Source organism: Phaethon aethereus (assembly GCF_964289735.1).
Source record: "Phaethon aethereus genome assembly, chromosome: Z".
NCBI classification, from domain to species: Eukaryota; Metazoa; Chordata; class Aves; order Phaethontiformes; family Phaethontidae; genus Phaethon; species Phaethon aethereus.
In genome coordinates this window covers 32,393,032-32,414,689 of record NC_138577.1, presented here as the reverse complement: position 1 = coordinate 32,414,689, position 21,658 = coordinate 32,393,032, and the positions used below count along the sequence as shown (strand labels likewise).

At 39.3% G+C, this 21,658-nt stretch overlaps 1 protein-coding gene across 1 annotated transcript in view; it reads left to right on the top strand.

Moving 5' to 3' along the window:
- Positions 1-21,658, top strand: part of GLIS3 (GLIS family zinc finger 3) — a gene marked incomplete at its 5' end in the record, with an annotated part of 172,024 nt that overhangs the window by 41,152 nt on the left and 109,214 nt on the right. The window contains one exon of the mRNA XM_082013541.1: positions 288-1,413. Coding sequence (XP_081869667.1) covers positions 288-1,413 — 1,126 coding nt within the window. The remainder of the gene's footprint in view (positions 1-287; positions 1,414-21,658) is intronic.

The window sequence follows — 21,658 nt, the reverse complement described above, 5'->3', positions numbered from 1 at the left end:
ATGAAAAAATGTGCATTGGTTTCTGCAGTGATGTATTTACAGCATTTTACACCTTTACAGCAACTTTTCTTCAAAATTTTGCAGTGTTGAAGTTGGTTTCTTCAGTGACCTTGTCACATATGTATTGCCTGTGTATGCCTGCTGGTACATTAACTGAGAGTTGAGTACCGAAAATTAGGGAGAATTTCTCTCACATGCAGCCTTTCTGTAATTTTATGCGTGTGTGAAGATGGAACCATTGCTGCATTGTCTTACAGCTTACTTACTTTATTGTGCCTCTATTCCAGGTCGCTCTTGTCATGTGAGTCTCTGGCCTCTACGACGTTAAGCTTGTCAGAAAGTCAGTCCACCTTGAGTGTTAAGGAAGGGTGGTCGCATGGGTACAGGACACTTCCTTCTCTTCCTCCTGACCAAGGTTTACAAAACGGCAGTGAGCTGGGGGACTTACTAAATTTTTCACCTGGAACATCCCTATCCAGTAGCTGTGTCTCTAACTCGTTACCGTCCTGCTTACATGGCATGGAAAATAAGCATTCCCCTTACTCTAGTCCTCACCATTCCTCAGCCCGGTCTCAATCAGCCCGCTCCAAAAAGAGAGCACTCTCTCTGTCTCCTCTGTCTGACGGCATTGGGATTGACTTCAATACAATCATCCGTACATCCCCAACCTCTCTGGTGGCCTATATTAACAGCTCCAGAACATCACCAGCAAATGTCTCCCCGCAGCCTGAGGTCTATGGACACTTTCTGGGAGTAAGAGGAAGCTGTATACCACAAAACTGCTCTATTCCAACTGCCCAGAAAGGTCTTCTCATGGCTAATGGCAGTGTCACCTTTCCAGGGTATGTTGAGAATGGGGCTGGTGAGTACCAGCGGATGCAGCAGCTGGAGCAAGCCAGCTTGCAGATGGCTACCACAAGTAACATGGTGATCCAGCAGGGCGTGCCGCTCATGGACAGCCAGGCAGTGAGCATCCTCAAAAATGAACGTCTGGATGACTTCTCGGGCCGTATGGTCAATATGCCTCCTCCACCCCTGCTGCCTCTGCCTTCTCCACAAGGGCCACCCCCACCATACCATGCTCACCAGCACCGGCATCCACACAGCCTCCCCAGCCGCATTCACGCGCTGCCTGTGCCTCCATCTGCCCCAGGCTCCCTTCTTGACGAAGATGGTGAGCTAGATGATTTCAACGGCAAACATGGCTGTCGCTGGGTTGACTGCGGTGCGCTGTATGACCAGCAAGAGGAACTTGTGCGGCACATAGAGAAGATCCATATAGACCAGAGGAAGGGAGAGGACTTCACTTGCTTCTGGGCAGGGTGCCCACGAAGGTACAAGCCATTTAATGCCCGTTATAAACTGCTGATTCACATGAGAGTCCACTCAGGAGAAAAGCCGAACAAATGCACAGTAAGTCTGAATTCTGTCTCTCTTACCAGTGGAAGCCTCTCTATTACTCATGAAAATATAGGGAAGTTGTAATTCTGCCTTTGTTTTTCCTAGTTAGTGGTGTGCTTTTTTAATTAGTCTGTGTGAATGAATGACTGCTCCATCTTTCCACCTAGAGAGAAAGGAGAGGTTTTCTTTACTTTGATGTGTACCAACAGATAGGATGAAACAAAATTTTACTTTCTAAATTTGTAAACTTTTATTGTAGACTGCAAAAGTGACATGGTAGACCTTAATAAAGCTAAACTTAACTACCATCAGTACCTGTATGAAGGACACCTGTGGGAAAAGTGCTGCAGAATAAACTGCATGATTTATCCTGAAATATTCTTGCATCGTGTTACTCCTTTTTGACTTGAGGAATTTTCAGGATCTTGCATAATGTTACCATGAGGAACTGAGAAGAGCTGGGTATTTTTTAAGGCAGTTGCTTGTTTCATTACTAACAGAAAACAGACCCACAGCCTTGTTTCCATGAGTACAGTAGGAATAAAACACGTAACAGTTTCTCTGTTCACAGATTCTAGCAGTGAGCATTCAAACCCGAAAGCCATGTTTTTCTTGCTGTTTTTCTTAGGGTCATTGCAAGTCAGTCTCACACATATGTAATCATGTGGGGTAAAAATCTAGCCAGTAAACCCGAGAATCAGTTTATGTTTAGACTCCAGGGAACCATGTATAATCTCTGTAATTCAGATTCTTGATTGGCCTTACATATAGTCTGTATTTTGGATGATGATTAGCTTACCCTTACTGAGTGCTTATTTAGTGTCAGCAGAAAGCAGCCTCACCAGTGCTGTTTCCAGTCCTCAGCATAACCTAACAAAACGCTGAACATATAATTTCTAGGAATAACTACTGATTATTATTCACTTGCAAAAAACCATATTTATTTATATGTTGTGAAATATAAATTGGTGAAATATAAATACTGCTATTTCAGTATGTGCCTAGTTGAATAATTTTCTTACCATGATGTAGATGTTTGCTTGTACAGTAAATAGAGGAAATTTTTTTTTAACCTCCATAATAATTCTCTTTTCTGCTCTCCAGATATATTGGATCAGAGTTTACCATTAATTTCAGTTCCTTCTCAGTGATTTCTTGTCAGCTGTGTGGTGAGAGAGAGAGAAGGAGAAACAAGAATTATTAGGAGTCAATAAAGCAATTTTTCAAGGGAATAGCACATGGAAAAAAGAGATGGAGACAGACATCGGCAGATGAGTGAGGACAGACAACAGTATGAAGAAAGAGGGCAGGGATCGTGAAAGAGCACTGAAAAAAGAGTAATGCAAGTACCCAGAGTCTTTCTAGTAGGAGAATTGTGACGAGGGATCCAGTAAGACTGGGGAAAACATTGTGTTAGTAGCACTCTCTACTCCCTGCCCTGCCTGTTCAGAAAGGATGCTTATAGTGACCTTGTGATTATGAGGCCTCCTTGAGGAGTCCTTAGCTTTGAAGGAATCATCATTCACTGGTGATAAATACGTTAATGTTTAAGTGGATAAGGTAGTTCATATGTTAATGTTTTTGAGATTACTAAACCCAAACTAAAGTGTGTTCCAAGGCATGCTGTATCACAAAAAAATAGGACGTGTCTGTATTAGCTTCTCAAAAGAGAGATTGCTTTCATGCATGCTAAAAAGTGTGATTCATTTTACTGAACTTTAGCAAGTATTGCTGGATAGTGCCAAGAAGTTTGCATATCAGCAGCAGCAGCCGCATGCTTATCCTGCTTTCATGTTTAGAAGTGTAATGAGATGTAGAAATATTCAGGGTGACATGATAACCCTCAAAATGTGGGTGTAAATCTGGAACACCAAGGCTGGCTTTCTTGGGACAAGCATGCTGAAATGGCATTCTTTAGCAGTGTTTGAGTGAAACAGCTTGCTGTTTTCTTCCTTTACTATTTCATAAATAGTGTGAATTTGGAAAAATGTATTTGGCTTTCTAGTGCCAAGGGGCCATGGTCTGGAAGTCTCTCAATATATTTAGGAAACTGTACTTCAGCCTGGCTTTGTACCTTTCTCACCAAGCAGTGAAATTTACAATGTTATCAATACAATTTAAGGTTTTAAACCGAGATTTTAAGTGAGGTATTAGGGAGAACAATTTGGGCAAGATGATCATGAAGTATGATGTCTGTAATTAACAAAAAATTATGCAAAAGAAATCTGAAACATTTCACCAAACGTGTATGGATTTACACATTTAAGTGATAAACCAAAACATCTGTGAACCTATCAGATTTACTACAGAGAATATAGCAGAAGTAGTAGGTCTTTGGGAGCAACTATCTTAATGTAACATATCAAGGCATTCTTATAATCAAAGGCAGACAGTTACAGTAGTCACCTTCGTGACACCACACAATAGTCACTCTGTCAGCATTGTATGTGTTGACGGTTCCTAACATTTTGCAAGAGACAATATTCTCCTTAAGCATATATTGCAATGGGTCCTAGTCAGTATATTTATCGTGCAGTACGTGTTTCTGTGCAGCTGAGTCTTGACAGTATTTAATAATAATTATACGCTGTGTTGTATATTCCAATGGATTGTTGTGACCATTCAGCAAGTTTTGCAAGGTTTTAGCAACACAAGGTCAGGTTTACTTCTAAGTTGTATTATTGTAACAATAACAGAGATAATACGGAATCAGATGCACAACTGATTATAAGCTGAACTTCATAAAATCATTTTATTCTTCTCTGTTATTGCTCTGTGATGATGAAATCATATATTTGAGAAGAGACTTGAAGAACAGCTAGGACTGCAGTACTTGATGTTCTCACAGTTAAAATCAGAGCCAAGTACAATAATCCTTCGACCTTAGCATTTGTTTTGCCACATCTGAACTAGTTTCTATTTATCTATGTAACAAAAATTTGAAGTGATAAACTATAGCTACAAGCAATACTGTAGTCATTAGTTCCTTCTTGTTCTGGATGAGCAGTTTTCTTCGATTCTGGAAGATAAAAGTGTTGTAGGGTGAGTATCAATCAGATAGGAGCACATAAAAACATGTGACAATCATGATAATCGGATCCCAACTTAAAATAAAGCATTCTTAAGGTCAGAAACTCAGAACATACTTGTCCCCCTGTACAAAGGTAACTAGGGTGGAGTGGAACATAATTGCACACTGGTCCTGATAGATTTGTTTCATATTGTTGTTCTTCTGTGAATCAGGCTCCTTTTTTCCAGCTTTAACTGAATTTTCTGCTGAAGCTGCATGTTCAGATTAGGTCTTGGCAGTTTGATCCAATACACTTTCTCTGTGTACTGAAAACTCATGGTGTATTTTTAATTCCTGAGCATTTTTGGAAGATTGGTTCTTGTTCTAAAATATGCACTTTAGTTTTAAAAAGCATGAATGTCGTGGAGTAATGCATTTTATTTTGCATGGGAAGCCAAAGTAGGTGACTGTGCTTGGACCTGCCTTCTTACATGGGAATTTGTGAAGCTGAAGAGTACCTGCAGGCAAGAGGCCTCACCTGAAGTTGACTTGTTTGGAATAGGAATTCATTAAATAGCTGTTAAAATGTATTGGACTCCTTTACTGTTCATTAAAACATATTCCAGGTTCTATTCCAACTTACTGCATCTGGAATACATTCTTCTTTTCAGTGACCAGGTTTAAAGACTAAAAAAAATTATTAATGACATGGTAATACATATTTGTATTGAGTTGAATGAAAAATTGATGTTGAAATGCAAGCAGTTAATATGCCAGTGTTTGAGATAAAATCTGTAACGTTTGCCAGCAGTTACCACACAGTAATTTCCTTTGGAATTAGAAGAAAAGAGAATTCCTGGTAGCTGTGGAAACTCCACAGTAGCAATTGGCAAATGCTGACCTTTTTCTCTTTGGCTGTACCTGCGAGCTTATTTTCTACTCAGTGTTCCTTCTTTTATAGTGAGTATTTTTGTACGTTTCAAGTTCAGCTGCAATAAGAGGTACTTAATTAGGCTTATTGTCATGCTATGCAAACAGTAAGCTTAATATATTTATTCTGGTGTAAATAGCAACAGCATGTTGTTAGAGATAAATTTCAGACTCTTTACAGTTTCATTCAGGTACAGTAGGAATGCTTCCCCTTTTGAAACTGAATTCAATCTTTTTGCCTTCTGTGAGTTCTGAAGTATGCTTCAGCACAATGCCATTAGTATTTTGAAGTATGGAATACTAATACATATACTGCACTTTTTATCACAGCTGCTTGATGTGATTTAAACCAATAAAATTGCTAGTATTCCTGTCAGGTTTGAAGCAACATTCATTTAACAACTGCTAAGTATCTGAAATTATTCCCCAACATACCACTTTACTAAGCACATAAAACAGAATGTATGGTTAAAAAAAAAGAACGTAAAGCTTGTATATGCTTTTTTGAGACACAAGTAAACATCTTTGAGTGAGCATGAGTATTTAGATAGACGTGTCTGTGTGCTATTTGAAGAACATGTGCTTGGAAGATGGTGTTCAAAATGCAATTTTGATTAAAACCAGAAATGCATTCTGTAAAAATGATTGGGAATTTGGTTCCATCTTCAGGCTTTAGCAGTGTGCCTTCATATAGTATGTTATAGATGACATGTACTATATATTTTATGTACAGCACCTGCCACTGTTTCTTGATGATAAGAAAAGACCGCATCAAATCCTGTATTGCACTGAAGTCTTGAAAGAATAGAAACTATGCAAAAATTTTGATTTTTTTTTGCTTGCATTCTGCAGAAGAATTTTTCACTATGCTAAAGTGGCAGTTGAGCACCTAGTCTTAAACAATGTTAAAAGAACAGTAGTTTAATTGTAGACTTAAGTTGCTGAAAGTTAGAGAACACCAAGTTTATAGTTGCCTGTTGCCCATTTTTTCACTAATTCAGTAAACTAACCGAAACACAAATACCACAGAAAAGGCAGAGATGTATGAGTAATTAGACTATATTGTGGTGTATATACACAGAGAAGCTGAGTTTTAATCTGCACCCATAAAGCGAAGACTTCCTAACTCTCACAAGTTTGTGCACTCTTAGTAACCTATTGGGTTTGCTTACGATATTTTAGCTGTTTAAAGGGAAAACAAATTATGAATTGTGGGTGTGCCTCCACAAACATCTCAAACTCATGTGATCACATCAGATGGCATCTAGCCCGAGCTAATAAAACTTACCTCTCAACAATGGTGCTAATGCTCTTTTAATATTATTCTTTCAGTATGAAATACATAATGCATCCATAGTTCAAAATGTAACAATGAGTGCTTTTCCTGTGGCTGCTTAAAGTGCACAACTTCCACGTGAGTTCAGTGGGCACCTGAAGGCTTATCCAAAGTACTGACCTTTAATATCAAAGCATCTCTCGATGCAGTCAAAAATGCAAAGCGAACTCCTTCCTACATGCACTTGTAGAACTGATGACAGTGGAGAATGATAGCCAGAGAACCATCTTTTATGTTACAGAATAAAATTTATGACACCCTTAATTTTATTCTTGTTCTTCTAATGAATAATTTGATTTTCCTGTTAAGGATTTGAACCAGCTTTTCTTACTTTTTGACTTAGATATTTGGAAAATTTAAGACAGGTTTTTAAATGAACTTTTTCAAACAGGCAACTTTTTAGTTTCACTGTAGTGCAGAACATGACTGTGAAGTATCCAGAAATAACAATGAACATTCCTAATTACACAAACACTAATGTTTCTGTGGAGAGGTTTCTGATTTATTACCTCTTTGTGCTTGTGAAGAGGCACAAAGATTATATTTTATTTATTTTCGTTTTTCTGTAGCATGATTTTAATGGAACATTTAGTGTTTTTTATTGCTGTACCAAACTATACATAAATGGTAAACTAAAAAAACTAAGCACTCTTAAAAATTTCATCTACTTGAAATGTGGAATCCCACGTCAAACTTTGTATCTGCCAAAATTTCAGTTGCAGAAGATTTAGAGGTGGGAGATGGGCTTGTTGTTTGTTTTGTTTTGTTTTTTAAATACTGGGGTTTTAAACCAGTGAATTATTTGAATTCAAAGCTGGGGGGCTAATGCTGAGGTTGTGGTTTTGGAGCGTGTCTGTGTGAAGTATCTGGAAATTGGATTACTCTCCAAGCCATAAAACCTTTTTAGATAACTTCTGCTCTTTTCTGACAATTTTACCTTGCATTTTCAACATCCCTGTTTGGTTGATGGCTCAACCTGTATCAAGAACAATTATGAAAATTTGAATGAAACTTTCCATTTACTGATAGAAACAGCCTAACAATATCTGATGGGAAAACAGAAAATGCAAGCTTATGATACAGCCACAACAGAAATAGACAGAAACCATTCCCAGAAAACATGATTCTGTTTTAAAGAAGTGAAGAAGAAGTAGAGGGAACTAGTTAATAGCTTATACTGTGCATTGCAATGTTACTTCTTCAAAAGGGCCTACAGTTTTAAGAAAGGGTAAACACACTGTTGGCTTCTATTCAGGTGATAGACACTGATTTCCTAAGCATTAGAGAGTTAATTAATACTTCTGTCACTCTGTGGAGAACTTCCCAGACATCAAAGTCTGATGGTTTATCTATGAACATAGGCTTTAAAAACCAATGTTGAGAATTAAGCATCATAGAACAGTCATTGGATTATTTGTACAGAGTAATTAAGAAATGGAGAAATGCCACATACCTGTTTGTGCACGTGTGATTGCACGAGTTAAATATGTTGCAAACCAAATGCAAATATATGCTGAAGCTTTGGACATGCTAAGGTATTCTTTGACGTTTTCAGCACTCAGATTTAGTTTAAGATATTTTTACTGACTTAATGTTTAGAGGAATCAAGAGAAGGGACTGTCCCTGTGAATTTGTAAAGGGTAAGTTGCACAGCAATAGGTTTTTATAAACTTCAGTGAGATTCTTCCAGGCAGAATCCTGGAGTCAGTGACACACAACTCCCTGAACATAAGAAAGACATGGGCTTGTTGGAGCAGGTCCAGAGGAGGGCCACAAAAATGATCAGGGGGATGGAACACCCTTTCTATGAGGACAGGCTGAGAGAGTTGGGGTTGTTCAGCTCTGGGAGAGACCTTACTGCAGCCTTTCAGTACTTAAAGAGGGCTTACAAGAAAGCCCGGGACAGACTTTTTAGCAGGGCCTGTAGCGGTAGGACAAGGGGTAATGGTTTTAAACTAAAAGAGGGCAGATTTTGGCTAGATACAAGGAAGAAATTTTTCCCAGTGAGGGTGATGAGACACTAGAACAGGTTGTTCAAATGGGTGGTAGATGCCCCATCCCTGGAAACCTTCAAGGTCAGGTTGGATGGGGCTGTGAGCAACCTGCTGTAGTTGAAATGTCCCTGCTCACTGCGGGGGGGTTGGACTAGATGACCATTAAAGGTCTCTTCCAACCCAAACTATTCTGTGATTCTACAAACCACATCTCTAAGCACCACATCTAAGCGTCTTCTAAATACTTCCAGGGTTGGTGACTCGACCACTTCTGTGGGTTCCAGTGCTTGACAACCCTTTCAGTGAACTAATTTTTCCTAATATCCAATCAGAACCTGCCTTGGTACAACTTGAGGCCATTTCCTCTTGTCCCATCACTTGTTACTTGGGAGAAGAGACTAACAACCTCACTACAACCTCCTTTCAGGTAGTTGTAGGGAGCGATAAGGTCTCCACTCAGCCTCAGGCACAGTAGCCCAAAAAGAAGAATGAGCTTGATTCACTCTGATCCCTGAAGCAATTCTGTTTTACTGCCATTGTACTCCATGTACATGTACTCCATGTAAATGCTGCTGATGCAGCATTTAGCAGATGCTAAAAGCTTGTGCACATTTACAGATAGGTACTTGCAGGGTATGTTTCCAAAGGAGTTGGACAGTATCAGGTTAAGCACTGTTCAGAACATGATTATAGGTGACTCTCCCGAAGAATGGCTGAAATAAGCTTCTTGCATAAGGATATTGCCAATACAGCCAGTGCAGTGGGGTTTTCTATTGCAAAATCACAATTGCTGTTGATCTTGTGTTAACAGGGCTTGAATAACTGCTGAACAAATAACTTACTGAACCAGGCTGCATGGAAACAGGAAGGTCCTCTAAGAGGTAGTCACTGTGAAGGTGCAGCCTGTGTGTATGCTGAACTACCTGAGAAAAGGCAATTCACAAAGAGGAGCTAGTGAGGGTGCCTTGACTTTTGGCTAGAACTGCTGTGGGACTCTGTTCAATGCATCTGAGTTTGCTAAACATTGGTATAGCCACATGGCGATTATTTCCTGATATCATCTTTATCTACTCAGAGTGCTTGTTTTTCCTGTCTATTAAAGACTTGTTTGTTTTAGGTTTGATACTTTCTTACTATCATTTTTAAGGATATCTAGCAACTTTATTCCATGAGTACTCAGCTCTTGAGAATTAACACACATCATTGCAAGGTTCAAGATCACAAGTGAATCATTTTAGAGGCATGTCACTGTGGTAAGAAATTCTTTTTTAAGAGCTATTTCTGCATGAAACGTTGAAATGTAATGTTCCTCATCTGTCCATGAAGCAGTGTGCTTGATACAAAGAGTTGTTATAAATAATTTCCCTCCCTCTCTTTTCTCCCTCTCTAAATGCTTTCTATTGGTCATCAGCTGGCGCAAGCTCAAGGAAAAGATGACAACGTGCCTTTATGGGTACTCTTGGTACATTTCTATAAATATTCTATAAAATTTCAAACAAAATTAAATTGTTTTGGCTCTTTAATATATTCTTTACTGTTTAACATTTGCAGAATTGCCTCCAAGGTTAATCAGAAATACACATTAAGTGATGACACTGTTGTTCCTCGAGGTCTGTTGTACTGCTGATGGATGTATTTTCCTAGCAACATTCAGATTTCTGTTATAAGAAATTACAGCTATGCAAACAAGCTTATCTGGGCTGACAATAAAAAATCATTGATTCTAATTAGGAGTCATCACATAATAGAAAAAGACAAGGCTTCTTTTGTTCCATGAAAAGCCCTCTTTGCCTGCTTGCAAAAATGCATGGATTTCTTTCCAGTGGCTTTACATAATTGATATGACATAGTATCAATCGTGTGATCTTACAGTTTCCAAGTGATTCAGACACACTTGTCGAACCTTGTTTAAGGTATTTGATGGTAATCTGTTACAGAAGTTGGTAGACAGCATGAACATGAGCTCTGCTTTGCTTGTTTAAAGGAATGTGCTAGATATAAACTGAATTAAGGAATATTTATGTTGAGACTGCTGAGATTACTGAGAGTCCGTTTTAAAAATGAGCCACTGTTGAGAAACAAGGCTGCTCAACTCTGACTAACTCACAAGGACTCTTGCCTTTTGAGTGCCGAGACAAATGTCACCTGAATCCACTGTGTAAATTAACAATGTGGGCTGCTAAGTTATGACACTGATTTTATGTCTGCACCAGTGAAGCAGGTCCGTTATTGCATAACTTGTCAAGGAAAGAGATATACAGATTGAGCAAGTACTGTAGAAATCATTATAATTGATAGCTCTGCAGGCAGAGTGATTGGAAATACACAACATATCACCAGTTAAAACTCAGACTGTTAAACTCAGTTAAATGAGTCTCTGTGAAGCCTGGGTTGGGACCATGGCATTTCAGTGAATGAATGGAGAGTTTGATTCCAAATTAAAAGCAAGCCATCTGCAAGATTGTTGATCTGCTTTAGTTGTGCTGAGGTTCTCAAAAGTCTGTCATGTGTGAGATCTGACATTTCCTCTGAAGGCGGAGGTCTGCTACTTCTACTTCTGCTTCTGGTTGTCAAGAGTTGCTGAAGGGCCACTGAAAGCAACACTAATCCCCAATACGGAGTCTGAATCCTCACACATCTTGAAAAATGGTGATGGCCTCTTTGGAAACTCATCTTCTCCCACCATCCTTCAGCCACTCACAGTGAAAAGCTTTGGAGTTAATTTTTTCACTTCTTTTACACTTACTAGTGCAAGATGCATAGTGGTCATAATGTTGCAGATAGTCTTTGCAAGGCTTAGAAGACAGCGAAAATGAACTCATCGTAGCAGGTTCTGTTTATTAACTGTAGTTCTTATACTTCTTTCATCATACTAGTATCTGGGTACTTTATTTTCTTTCATTATGTAAGAAGAGGTGGGTCACTGAGTCCATCACCATGAGCTTTTGCAGATGAACTAAGGCTAAAATGTTAGTATCTGTCTAGTTTATGCTGTATTTTGCTGGTGTGACAGACCCTCCGTTACCATCAAGCAAAAATGATATCTGGTCAGCAGGGAAACAGTGTACCTGTCTGCTCTCTGAATCTGAGGGAGACGGAGAAGACTGAAGTGAACGGAATAAGGATAATTCTTGATTGCTTATAGGAAGGAGGACCGTGTTCATCTAGCCCCTGGAGATTTCTGTGATTGTGAAGTACTGATGCAATTTTAGCTCAAAGATGTTAGGAGTTTTCTGAAGAGCAATAAAAGATGGGCATGAACTGCTTTGATAAGGTTGGATAACTATGAGAAGCTGTTGCAGTAAAAAGGCAGTCTTTGTAAAGGAAGGAGAGTGAGACAAAACTGTGCTCTATTTATATTCCCAGAAAATGAGAGAAGCTAATAGGTTATCTGTCTCTCAGGCCTTATTTTGAGATACCATTTTTTCCCTTCAATAGTATGTAGTATAACTGAGAAGCATGAGGTCTTTAATGGCTCAGAGCACGCAAAGCAGGGTTGCAGCAGGGTGAGGCAGCTGCATGTTCCCTTTTAGATGTAATGCGGGAATCATGGCTCAAGTGTGGATACAGAGAGCATGACTGGGGATGTATGGATGTAGCACATTTCTGTAACAGACTGTGCTGGTGGCATAGACTGGAAATAGATGCTGTGTTGTGTCGTCTTGGACAACCTACTGCCTGAATGGGGTGTTTCTTGCTGCTACTGTTTGTTTCTCTGGGGGATGGGGAGAAAGGACGTGGGTGTGTAGTTTGATTTTGACATACTGCCACAAGGAAGAGAAGTAGGCTAGTGGGCTTTACATTGTATATGATGAGGACAATACACCAGTTTTGGCTATTCTTGTTTTATGCATACCTGCAATTTGCATTTTTCCCCAATTTTCAACCATTACAGAAAAAGTTAAGTCAATTTTATCTTAGTTGTAAAGGTTTCTCTCCACAGTCCTTGTGAAAGTCTGTGCAGTGGAAGCAGTCCACAACACTGAGCATGGATGTGTGGTATTTGGATCTATTCTGGCATGTATCCAGCAAGCTTAGAGTTTAGGCAGAGTCAGCTCACTCCAGTCTGTATAAGACCATGTAGGTACAATCTTAGTGATCCCAAGAGCCTCCTTCAGTGGACTTGTGGCATACAAACAACAAGGTCATCTTTATTAAGTTCTGAAGAGAATCACAAACTCAGTTACTCTGTTTTGTCTGTAGAGTGACACTGGCAAAGATACCAAAAATGTTCTGGCTGTGTTTTAGAATCTGAATTATTACTATGGGTTTGGTATATATACCTTGTGGTGCTATGTATTCCATGAGTTTTTATTTTTATTGAAAGGCATTTAAAAAAAAACCCAAAAACTACTTTTCTTTTTTAATCCCATTGTATGGTAAGAGTAAGCTGAATTAAATAGCTTGAACTCTTCCCATTTTTGAACGGTATTTGGGGTTCTCTGTATTAACTCATTCAATATTTTGGTTTGCTTGATCAATAGACTTTCCAGAAACTGCATGTTTTTCCTTCTGAAGTTAAAAGTTTAGACAAATGCAATTTCTCCTAATGAACCATGGACCTAATTTATAAACAGGTAGGCTCTTCTTTTTCAGTTGGTTAAAATCTTTACAAAGAAAAATGTTTTGACTTGAGACCCAGAAAAAAAACTTGTCCATTCTATACATTCACAATAATTTAGTTTTTTCAAGGTCATGATCTGATAAAACATTGTGTCATTGTCTCAGTATGGAGAAGAGGAGGCTGAGGGGAGACCTTATCACTCTCTACGACTACCTGAAAGGGGGTTGTGGCGATGAGGGTGTCGGTAACCCAAGTAACCAGTGATAGGACGAGAGGAAATGGCCTCAAGTTGCAACAGGGAAGGTTTAGATTGGATATTAGGAAAAATGTCTTCACTGAGAGGCTGGTCAGGCATTGGAACAGGCTGCCCAGGGAGGTGGTGGAGTCGCCATCTCTGGAAGTGTTCAAAAAACGTGTGGATGTGGCGCTTCGAGACATGGTTTAGTGGGCTTGGTGGTGTTGGGTTGATGGTTGGACTTGATGATCTTAAAGGTCTTTTCCAACCTTAATGATTGTGTGATTCTGTGATTCTGTCATTGCCAAAACACCCTCCTCCCCAAACAGTCACCACTTCAGAAATAAATGCAGATGAAGAAAAAAATTTAAATGTGTTGGTCAAAGTTGCACAGGAATTTGTGAAGTATTCGACCTGTGTAGCAAAGACACATGTTTTGGGAAAGCTAAAACAGTAAATGAAACACACCTGTTCCTGGTAAGGAGCAGGCACAGTGTTGAATTTTATTTATTTTTTTATTTACTTTCAGTATTTTCATCTATATTAGCCAGCAGGATAACATAAAATGCTCTGGTCTGAGGTTGTGGCCATATCAGAGTTGCTAGCAATGTTTGGTCATCTAAGCTTCTTTGAGTTGTTGATACGAAGAGCTGATGAACAACTGCTCAAGTTAGGAAAAAATACTGTAGTTTTTTTCACTTGCTGATATAATTATATACCAGATTTTGTGGTGTCAGAAGATGAGCTCATCTGTGGATGTGAGCGTTCAATTCCAATTTATTATATTACCAGAACTTGGCATGTTACTGGCCACCTATAAATCCATGGAAGATCATAGTTTTGGAACGCTTAGTCCGATACAGCTTTTGAGGTCAGGCATGCATTTTATTTTGCGTTTGGAATAGACTGGTTATATACATATGTTAGATCCATGCCAACTAATAGGTAAAACTCAACTAATAGGTACAACTCAACTAATAGGTAGTAACTTGCAAAGTGTTAGTGTCTTGATGGTTTGCAGTTGTACCTGTTGACTGCATATGAGAAGAAACTGTCAGAATCATAAAAAACATCCTCGGCAGTTTTCAATAAGCGTGATTTTTAAAATGTTTGGGAATTTTTGTAGGTTAGCACCATTTTTTGACAGCAAAATTCTGGAGTATATTGTAATTACTAGAAAAAACTGTTAAAAATTGGAAGTATTTTTTCCTAGTTGATCATGACCCTCCAAAATGTTCTTGAATCTATTAAATTTATACATTGGTTCCCATAGCGCAAAAACTGAACCTCGCTATAAATCAGCTGTTGTTGATCATGGGTAAGAGCTCTGCAGATGACGTGAGAAATGAGATGGAAGGGTAGCAAAGCAGCAAAGAGCCTCGATCGCTGTCCTTAGAACAAAGATACCCAGCGTGTTTCTGTTGTATTTTCTGCAGGGCGTTGAGCACTTCACAGGGAAATACCTGACCATCCTTGAATGCGGCCTCCTGGGGAAAATGTCATTAGCACTTGGAACAACTTATTGGTGGTATTCAGGAGGTCAGGTGGATTTTATCATGCTGTTTCATTATTCAAGAAGAGTTAATGAGATGCATCCTGACAAGCACGCAGGTGTGTAGTACTTGTCCCATCCACCTACCTCACAGAGGATCCGCCCCAGGAAATGTGAAGTTTGGCCTTATTGGCTTTCACACAAGTGCATGTGTCAGAATCTGGAGCCATTTATGAATCACATTCTTCTTTAAAGAAGCTGTTTAAAACCCGTTTTGCTTGGTTTTGCTTCCCAAGATGTATGTAAACAGACATTTTGATTTTTGAGAACCGCAATTTCAGAAAGTTCAATTTTGTTTGTTATAAATATCTCTTCATAAAATACCTCTTGTGTAAAACACTCTGGCTCCATTTGCTGCCTGTTAGAACAGCAAACAAAATATCTCAATCTTGGCTACTCAACAAGTATATGGTCTTCATGCTTTGTGGTGATAAAAGTATGTTAGCCTTAGTGTGGATGCCCTCTGGTTTAATTGGTGATGTTTCATAATACCCACATGTTGGGGAGGACCGCAAGTTTTTCTCTCATCTGTTTGAGGAATTATACCATCTGGAATATGGATGGCAGAACATTAATTAGATTGCTAGAGGTGTATTGAAAAGTAACACAGGTTTAGGCCACTACAGATAGCTAAGTTGCAAGACACTAATTCTTTCACAGAAATAACAGATTTAGTTTGAGAAACTTGGTTGATTAAGAAACATTTGAATAGAAATCAAGTCCGAAGTATCACCATACCCTCTAAGAATAACTAAAGCTGACTGTGCTAGCACTGTAAATAAGACTCTCATCTTGCTAAACTTGCATTGGAATTCCAATTGGCGATTCGATTTGTACATTTTAAGTAGGACTAAAATAACAGAATAGCATATGCTGGCCTGTCATTTGACTTTTCCTAATGATGGCTGTTACTACTTAACAACATAGTTAGTTTTTTATACTAATCTTGGAGTATCTGCTTAACAACTCTTTGTTTTATTAAGATATTAAACACATATTTTCCTTTTTTTTAAAAATATAAAACCTGCCATCAGTGATATAAAAGCATTCTTAAACATGGAAGCTTTTTCAGTGTTGCTGTACAAACCCATCAAATGGTAACCTTGTTTTCAAATGTATTTTTCAGTTAGTTGTAAGTAGAAGAAAATAACTCTTGTGTTTCAAGGGCTGGTAACTCCTGAAATAAAGAACAAAACTGACTTCTCACTGTGGGCAGGAGACCATCAGTGGCAGTGGCAGCAGCATGGATAAGCGGCTTTTCCTCACCTGCCAGCGTACAACGGTAGCCACAAAACTCAGCTGACTCTGGAGTAGTGTTGGTTGCTGACTTTCTCAAAAAAGCATGCCTGCATTGTGTTTTGTGGGTTGAAAGAAGTGCTGTAAAGGCCTTAGTTTGCAGTCAATTAATCTCCTAGAGTAATTTGTTTTCCTGATTCTGTTGCCAGATGTACTATCCAGGTACAAGCCCCTTTTTGTGGTGCATAAAGAGACTTAGCTGATAAAGCAGTTTATTATGTTTCTCTGCTGTAAAGTACATTGATCTTGCTCACGGAAAATGTTAGTACTTTCTCCTTTGTTTGAACCGTACCTCTATTTTTCCAGTAATTGTTGTCTGTGACTTAGATCTCATTAGGATTATGCCAAGGTCACTGAATGGCATGTCAGCTTAATTACAGTGGCTTTCAAGCTGAACAGTTCTGACTCACAAATAGGAATTCTCAGTTAGGTAAATGAACAATCTGAAGTCTCTGAGCTGCATACTGTGCGATGCTTAGCTTTTGCAGTAAGATGCTGAGTGAAGACCGTGTTCCTTGGCTCCAGTGAACTGCAGCTGACGTTCAGGAGCCCTTGACTCGCAACAGGACTGAGCCACCTGAAGGGTGGGCCATAAGTTGCAGTTTTTAGCTGTCAAATTTTAAGCAGTGTAGAAATGAAGAGGCCTCTGTTATTCCAGTTGAAAAGTTGTATAAAGGTGAGAAGTGTGAGATGTCTGATACCCTAAAGGAAAGGCATCTGTTAGCAACAGAGTGACTTGTCCATTGCAAGCAGTGAAGTATTAATAGTTCTAAGCACTCCACAGGAGAGAAAAGAGGGGGGAAAAAAAAAAGATAATGTCCAGCCATCAGGTTAAAAGTCCAGTTCTTAAGGAAAGGCATAAGCAGCTTGCCCTCTTTTGCCCCAGAAATTTCCATGTGTTGAAAACAACCTAATTATAATTATGTCAGGGCATGTGTCATTGCATGTGGTGTTGATCCAAAATCTTAGATCTTTCTACAGCTGGATGATGTGACCCATACAAGAATTCTGTTTGCAGTGAGAGGCAGCTCCCATTTTTAGTAGTCTCTGTTTCTTTTTAAACCCTGTGTTTTCCCGAACTGACATCCACATATCTTATAGATCAGACTGCCATGTGCTTCTTTAATATAATTGGCTTTATTTTTCACTTCAAAAGTCTTTTGCAGTGGTGCTTATCTACACAAACATCAAGTGGATCTAATAAAAAATGTCAGAATACAGAGGAAAGCAGAATACAGCAAGAAACAGAATCTTTTTTCTTGCATTCCTGAGTAGATGCATCAACAACATTTATCATTTATACTAACAGTCTTAGTGTTTATTCAGATTTGAGCAGAATTAACTCAGGTGTTTTTGAGTACAGAGGAGACAAAAAAAAGTACATTTTTCCAGTAAAAAAAAAAACAAGTTTAACTTTCATATTGTCCCTAAAGTTAAAATAACTGAAGTGTCTGGGAAATCTCTGTTGGCAATAGACATAGTCAGTTCTAGTGGTCGGACCTAGGCAATGGTCAAGGGTACAGCTGGGTATCATGATCAGGTTAAATTATGGTCCAGATCAAAGAAGCCAAGAAATGCACTGTTTCAAAAGCCTTGTCAAGAGCATCCAGCATTCAGTGGCTGAAACCAGCAATCTGAGGAGCTTGTGCTGCAGATTTGGATGTGGGCTAGAATGAAAACCTAACCAGACTACGGGCAAATGGTTAAAAAAGCAGTAACTAGAACAGAGCAATAAGGACTGGTGATTCCTATCCAATACAGGATGAAGACTGGTGCAGGGCAAGCAGCGATTAGGACTGAGCAGGGAATGAGAATCTCCGCTGTATCCTAGGGTCGGTATCCTATGAGCTCTGTCCTGGTTGTTCCAGGCTACTCAGCCAACTTCGCAGGCTTGCTCTTCATCTCCTGGAATACTGATTTATGGAAGCCCAGCTGTGGCCAGCTGTATCTTTTTACTTTATTTAGGTTCGACTGTTCCTAATTAAAAAAGAGACATTGCCATGTGCCATTGTGTAATTAATTGCCTGGCTGGGACAGATAAAGAGAAAAAGAACTTTTTGAGAGGCTCTTAAGTTCTGTCTCAAAGCGTAGCTTTCACCTTGGCCTCAGTTTCTCAGGATGTCTGAGAACTGTGCTTTGCTGCAGTGGTTTGCAATCTCTTAAGTGCCTAGTCCAGGGAGAGAGAAGGAACTCTACATGACATGTGCCTTACCCGTTTCTCAGGACTGTTTGCACAGGTTTGTGTATTCTCAGTGTGATGTATACAGTAACATGTTTTAGGTACAAGGCTGAATATAATAAAAATACTGGAGGTATTTTTTAAAAAATACATTTTAATGGAGGGAGAAGGAGAAGATGGGTAGGTTCAGGTTTTTTTGATATTTCCTCTATTTAATTAATTCTCAGTAATGAAACTCATAGGCTGACTATGGAATGGAAAAGGAAGATCACCAAATTCTGTCCTTTAATTTAAAATGTATGTGGCTGTTAACTCAGATTTTTAAAATACAAATTTTTTTCCAGCTAGTTTCAGATGTGAGTTCTGAGCTTCTGTTATGAAACTAGCCACAAAATGAACCACTAACATGCAAGTCATTACAGCCTCTTTTATCAAGTTACTATGGCTTGATTTAATTTGCTATGGAATTATATTGATAGATGAAAAGTCTCACAATTACTTCAATACAAATTAAGTAGCTAAACTCCTAGTTAGCACATCATATATGAATTGTTATCACAGAGTATATTTTGCTATGGTTGACTTGGCAATCAACAACAGCAGTGCTTACATGTAGACTGATGATGGTCGACCCTAATCAACATGTACAGTTCATTGTGACCTGATGCTTCCTGGGACACTGATCAAAGTCCTGTGAATCTTTCTAATGCAAGGAGTTATTCATTATACTCCTCAGCACATTCTTTGAGAGGATTGTCAGAAGATTCGGGATTTCTATAATAAATCTGAAGCATGTAGAATAACCCCCAGTCAGAGGTGGTAACCCGATATTTCTGCATGATGGTTTTCAGGAGACTAGGGGCTAGTGTTCCACAGATACATGGAACATCTTCATTACTGTATATAGCAGTCTGGATTTAAAAAAGTTATTTTCAAAACTTGGTATCTCAGGAGTATCTTTCGGAGGAGTCCACTATGCAAAGGTGTTTAAAAGGCAAGGAGAAGTAGCTGACTTCACTTGCAGGATATTCATTGGTGTTTTCAGTGTTTCTGACTCAGGGTTATGAAATATTAAAACAGGAATGAACATTGCTTAAGACAAAAATCTGAGTTCTCTGAAATATTGTCATTACACCATCCAGTTGAACATGTTTTGTGGCCAGCAGGTCGAGGGAGGGGATTCTGCCCCTCTACTCCGCTCTGGTGAGACCCCACCTGGAGTCCTGCCTCCAGCTCTGGAGCCCTCAGCACAGGAAAGACATGGACCTGTTGGAGTGGGTCCAGGGGAGGGCCACAGAAATGATCAGGGGATGGAACTCCCTTTCTATGAGGACAGGCTGAGAGAGTTGAGTTTGTTCAGCCTGGAGAAGAGAAGGCTCCAGGGAGACCCTATTGCAGCCTTCCAGTACTTAAAGGGGGCTGATAAGAAAGATGAGGACAGACTTTTTAGCAGAGCCTGTTGCGATAGGACAAGGGGTAATGGTTTTAAACTAAAGAAAGGCAGATTTCGACTAGATACAAGGAAGAAATTTTTCACAATGAGGGTGGTGAAACACTGGCACAGGTTGCCCAGAGAGGTGGTAGATGCCCCATCCCTGGAAACCTTCAAGGTCAGGTTGGACGGGGCTCTGAGCAACCTGATCTAGTTGAAGATGTCCCTGCTCGTTGCAGGGCGTTGGATGAGATGACCTTTAAAGGTCCCTTCCAACTCAAACTGTTCTGTGATTCTATGTTTAGCTCTATAATTTTCCATCTGCATAAACAGAATAATTTAAGACTCATTATGCATGTGATGCAAAGAACAGGTTATATAATTTTCAGAATCTCTTCCAAATTTTTCAAGTACCAGAATGGTCTGCACACTGAATGAGAGCACCAGGTTATGCCACTTTAAGGGAAGATTTGCTGTACACCTCACATCACTGCAAAAGTTGGGTAAAATTAGGTGAGTTTCTAGCATACATCTTCTTCTCTGTCACTGTTAGAATTTTATATTCAGAGTGAAAAGAATATGGTCTCTCCTAGGAGATGGGGGAAGGAAGGTCTGTGTGTACTGAATATGGGGTTTTGTACATATGGGCAAAAGCAATGACATTACAGGTGCACTGACATACATGGTAGTTCAACCCTGCAGTCACAGCTGCTCCTTGTCAACAGACCATGCTTCTGAAGGCAGCAGTCTGCCCTGTGGAAAGGCTCAGAAAAGGGATCTGTGGTCCTCAGCAAGCTCAGGGAACTCTTGGAAGCGCAACTTCCTTGAATGGGCTGTAAACAGCATGGGGTTTGCACCCAGGAGTCATAGTCTGTTTCGTTGACACTGCTTAATTCTCTGTGAGGGACTTTTTCCCCCAGGCTGTAACAAGAGTCTACTGTCTGCAGTTACTTCCCTGTACCTCACAACCAAAACACCACAACAAAAAAATAGGTATGCTTTCTTTAAGGCTAAAAACTTGCTCACATGCTTAAAAGAAATTGAAGACTATGTTAATAGTGCCATCTGGTGACATTTTGTGTAACCCTGTGCTATTTCTGAGGCACTGCTATATTTTAACATGATTTTTTTACCTATGTATGTGAGAGTGTTATGTTAATAAACATAATTGCCATGTTAATAAAATAACTAAACGACTAGATCCTCAAACATCTTTTGCTCTTTAGTCTCATGAAGTGCTTTTGAGGCTTTTTTCTCAACTTCGAGGCAGTTCTTTAGACATGATGACAGAACGAAAGGTCTGCAACGTTGCCTTGGCTGGGGGTTCCCCACTGTAGGAGGGGTCTTGGACAGTATTGAATTGGCAGATGTTATTAAGAGGAAAAAAAAGCAAGCTGCTTCTAACTATTGGCTATAGGATTCTTCACTTCTGCCGATACCTGGTTAAGTGATGTGAGGAGGAAGCCACGGTAGAATTTACCCTAATGGGTTACATCAGTAGTGATGCATATGTAATCACACGCTCTCAAGACAACCGTACACAGCGCTGGAAAAATTGCAGTGCAAATTAAGCTGCAACATCAAATTAGAAACACAGAAACTGAGAACCTGGGTGCTTTTAGCACATTTTGGTAACGTTGCTGGATTATGTACCTACCTGCTTCTAAAGGCCTCCCTTTAAGCGGCAGCACCATTAAAATTAATGTCTGCAATTGTACATCAAAGTAGA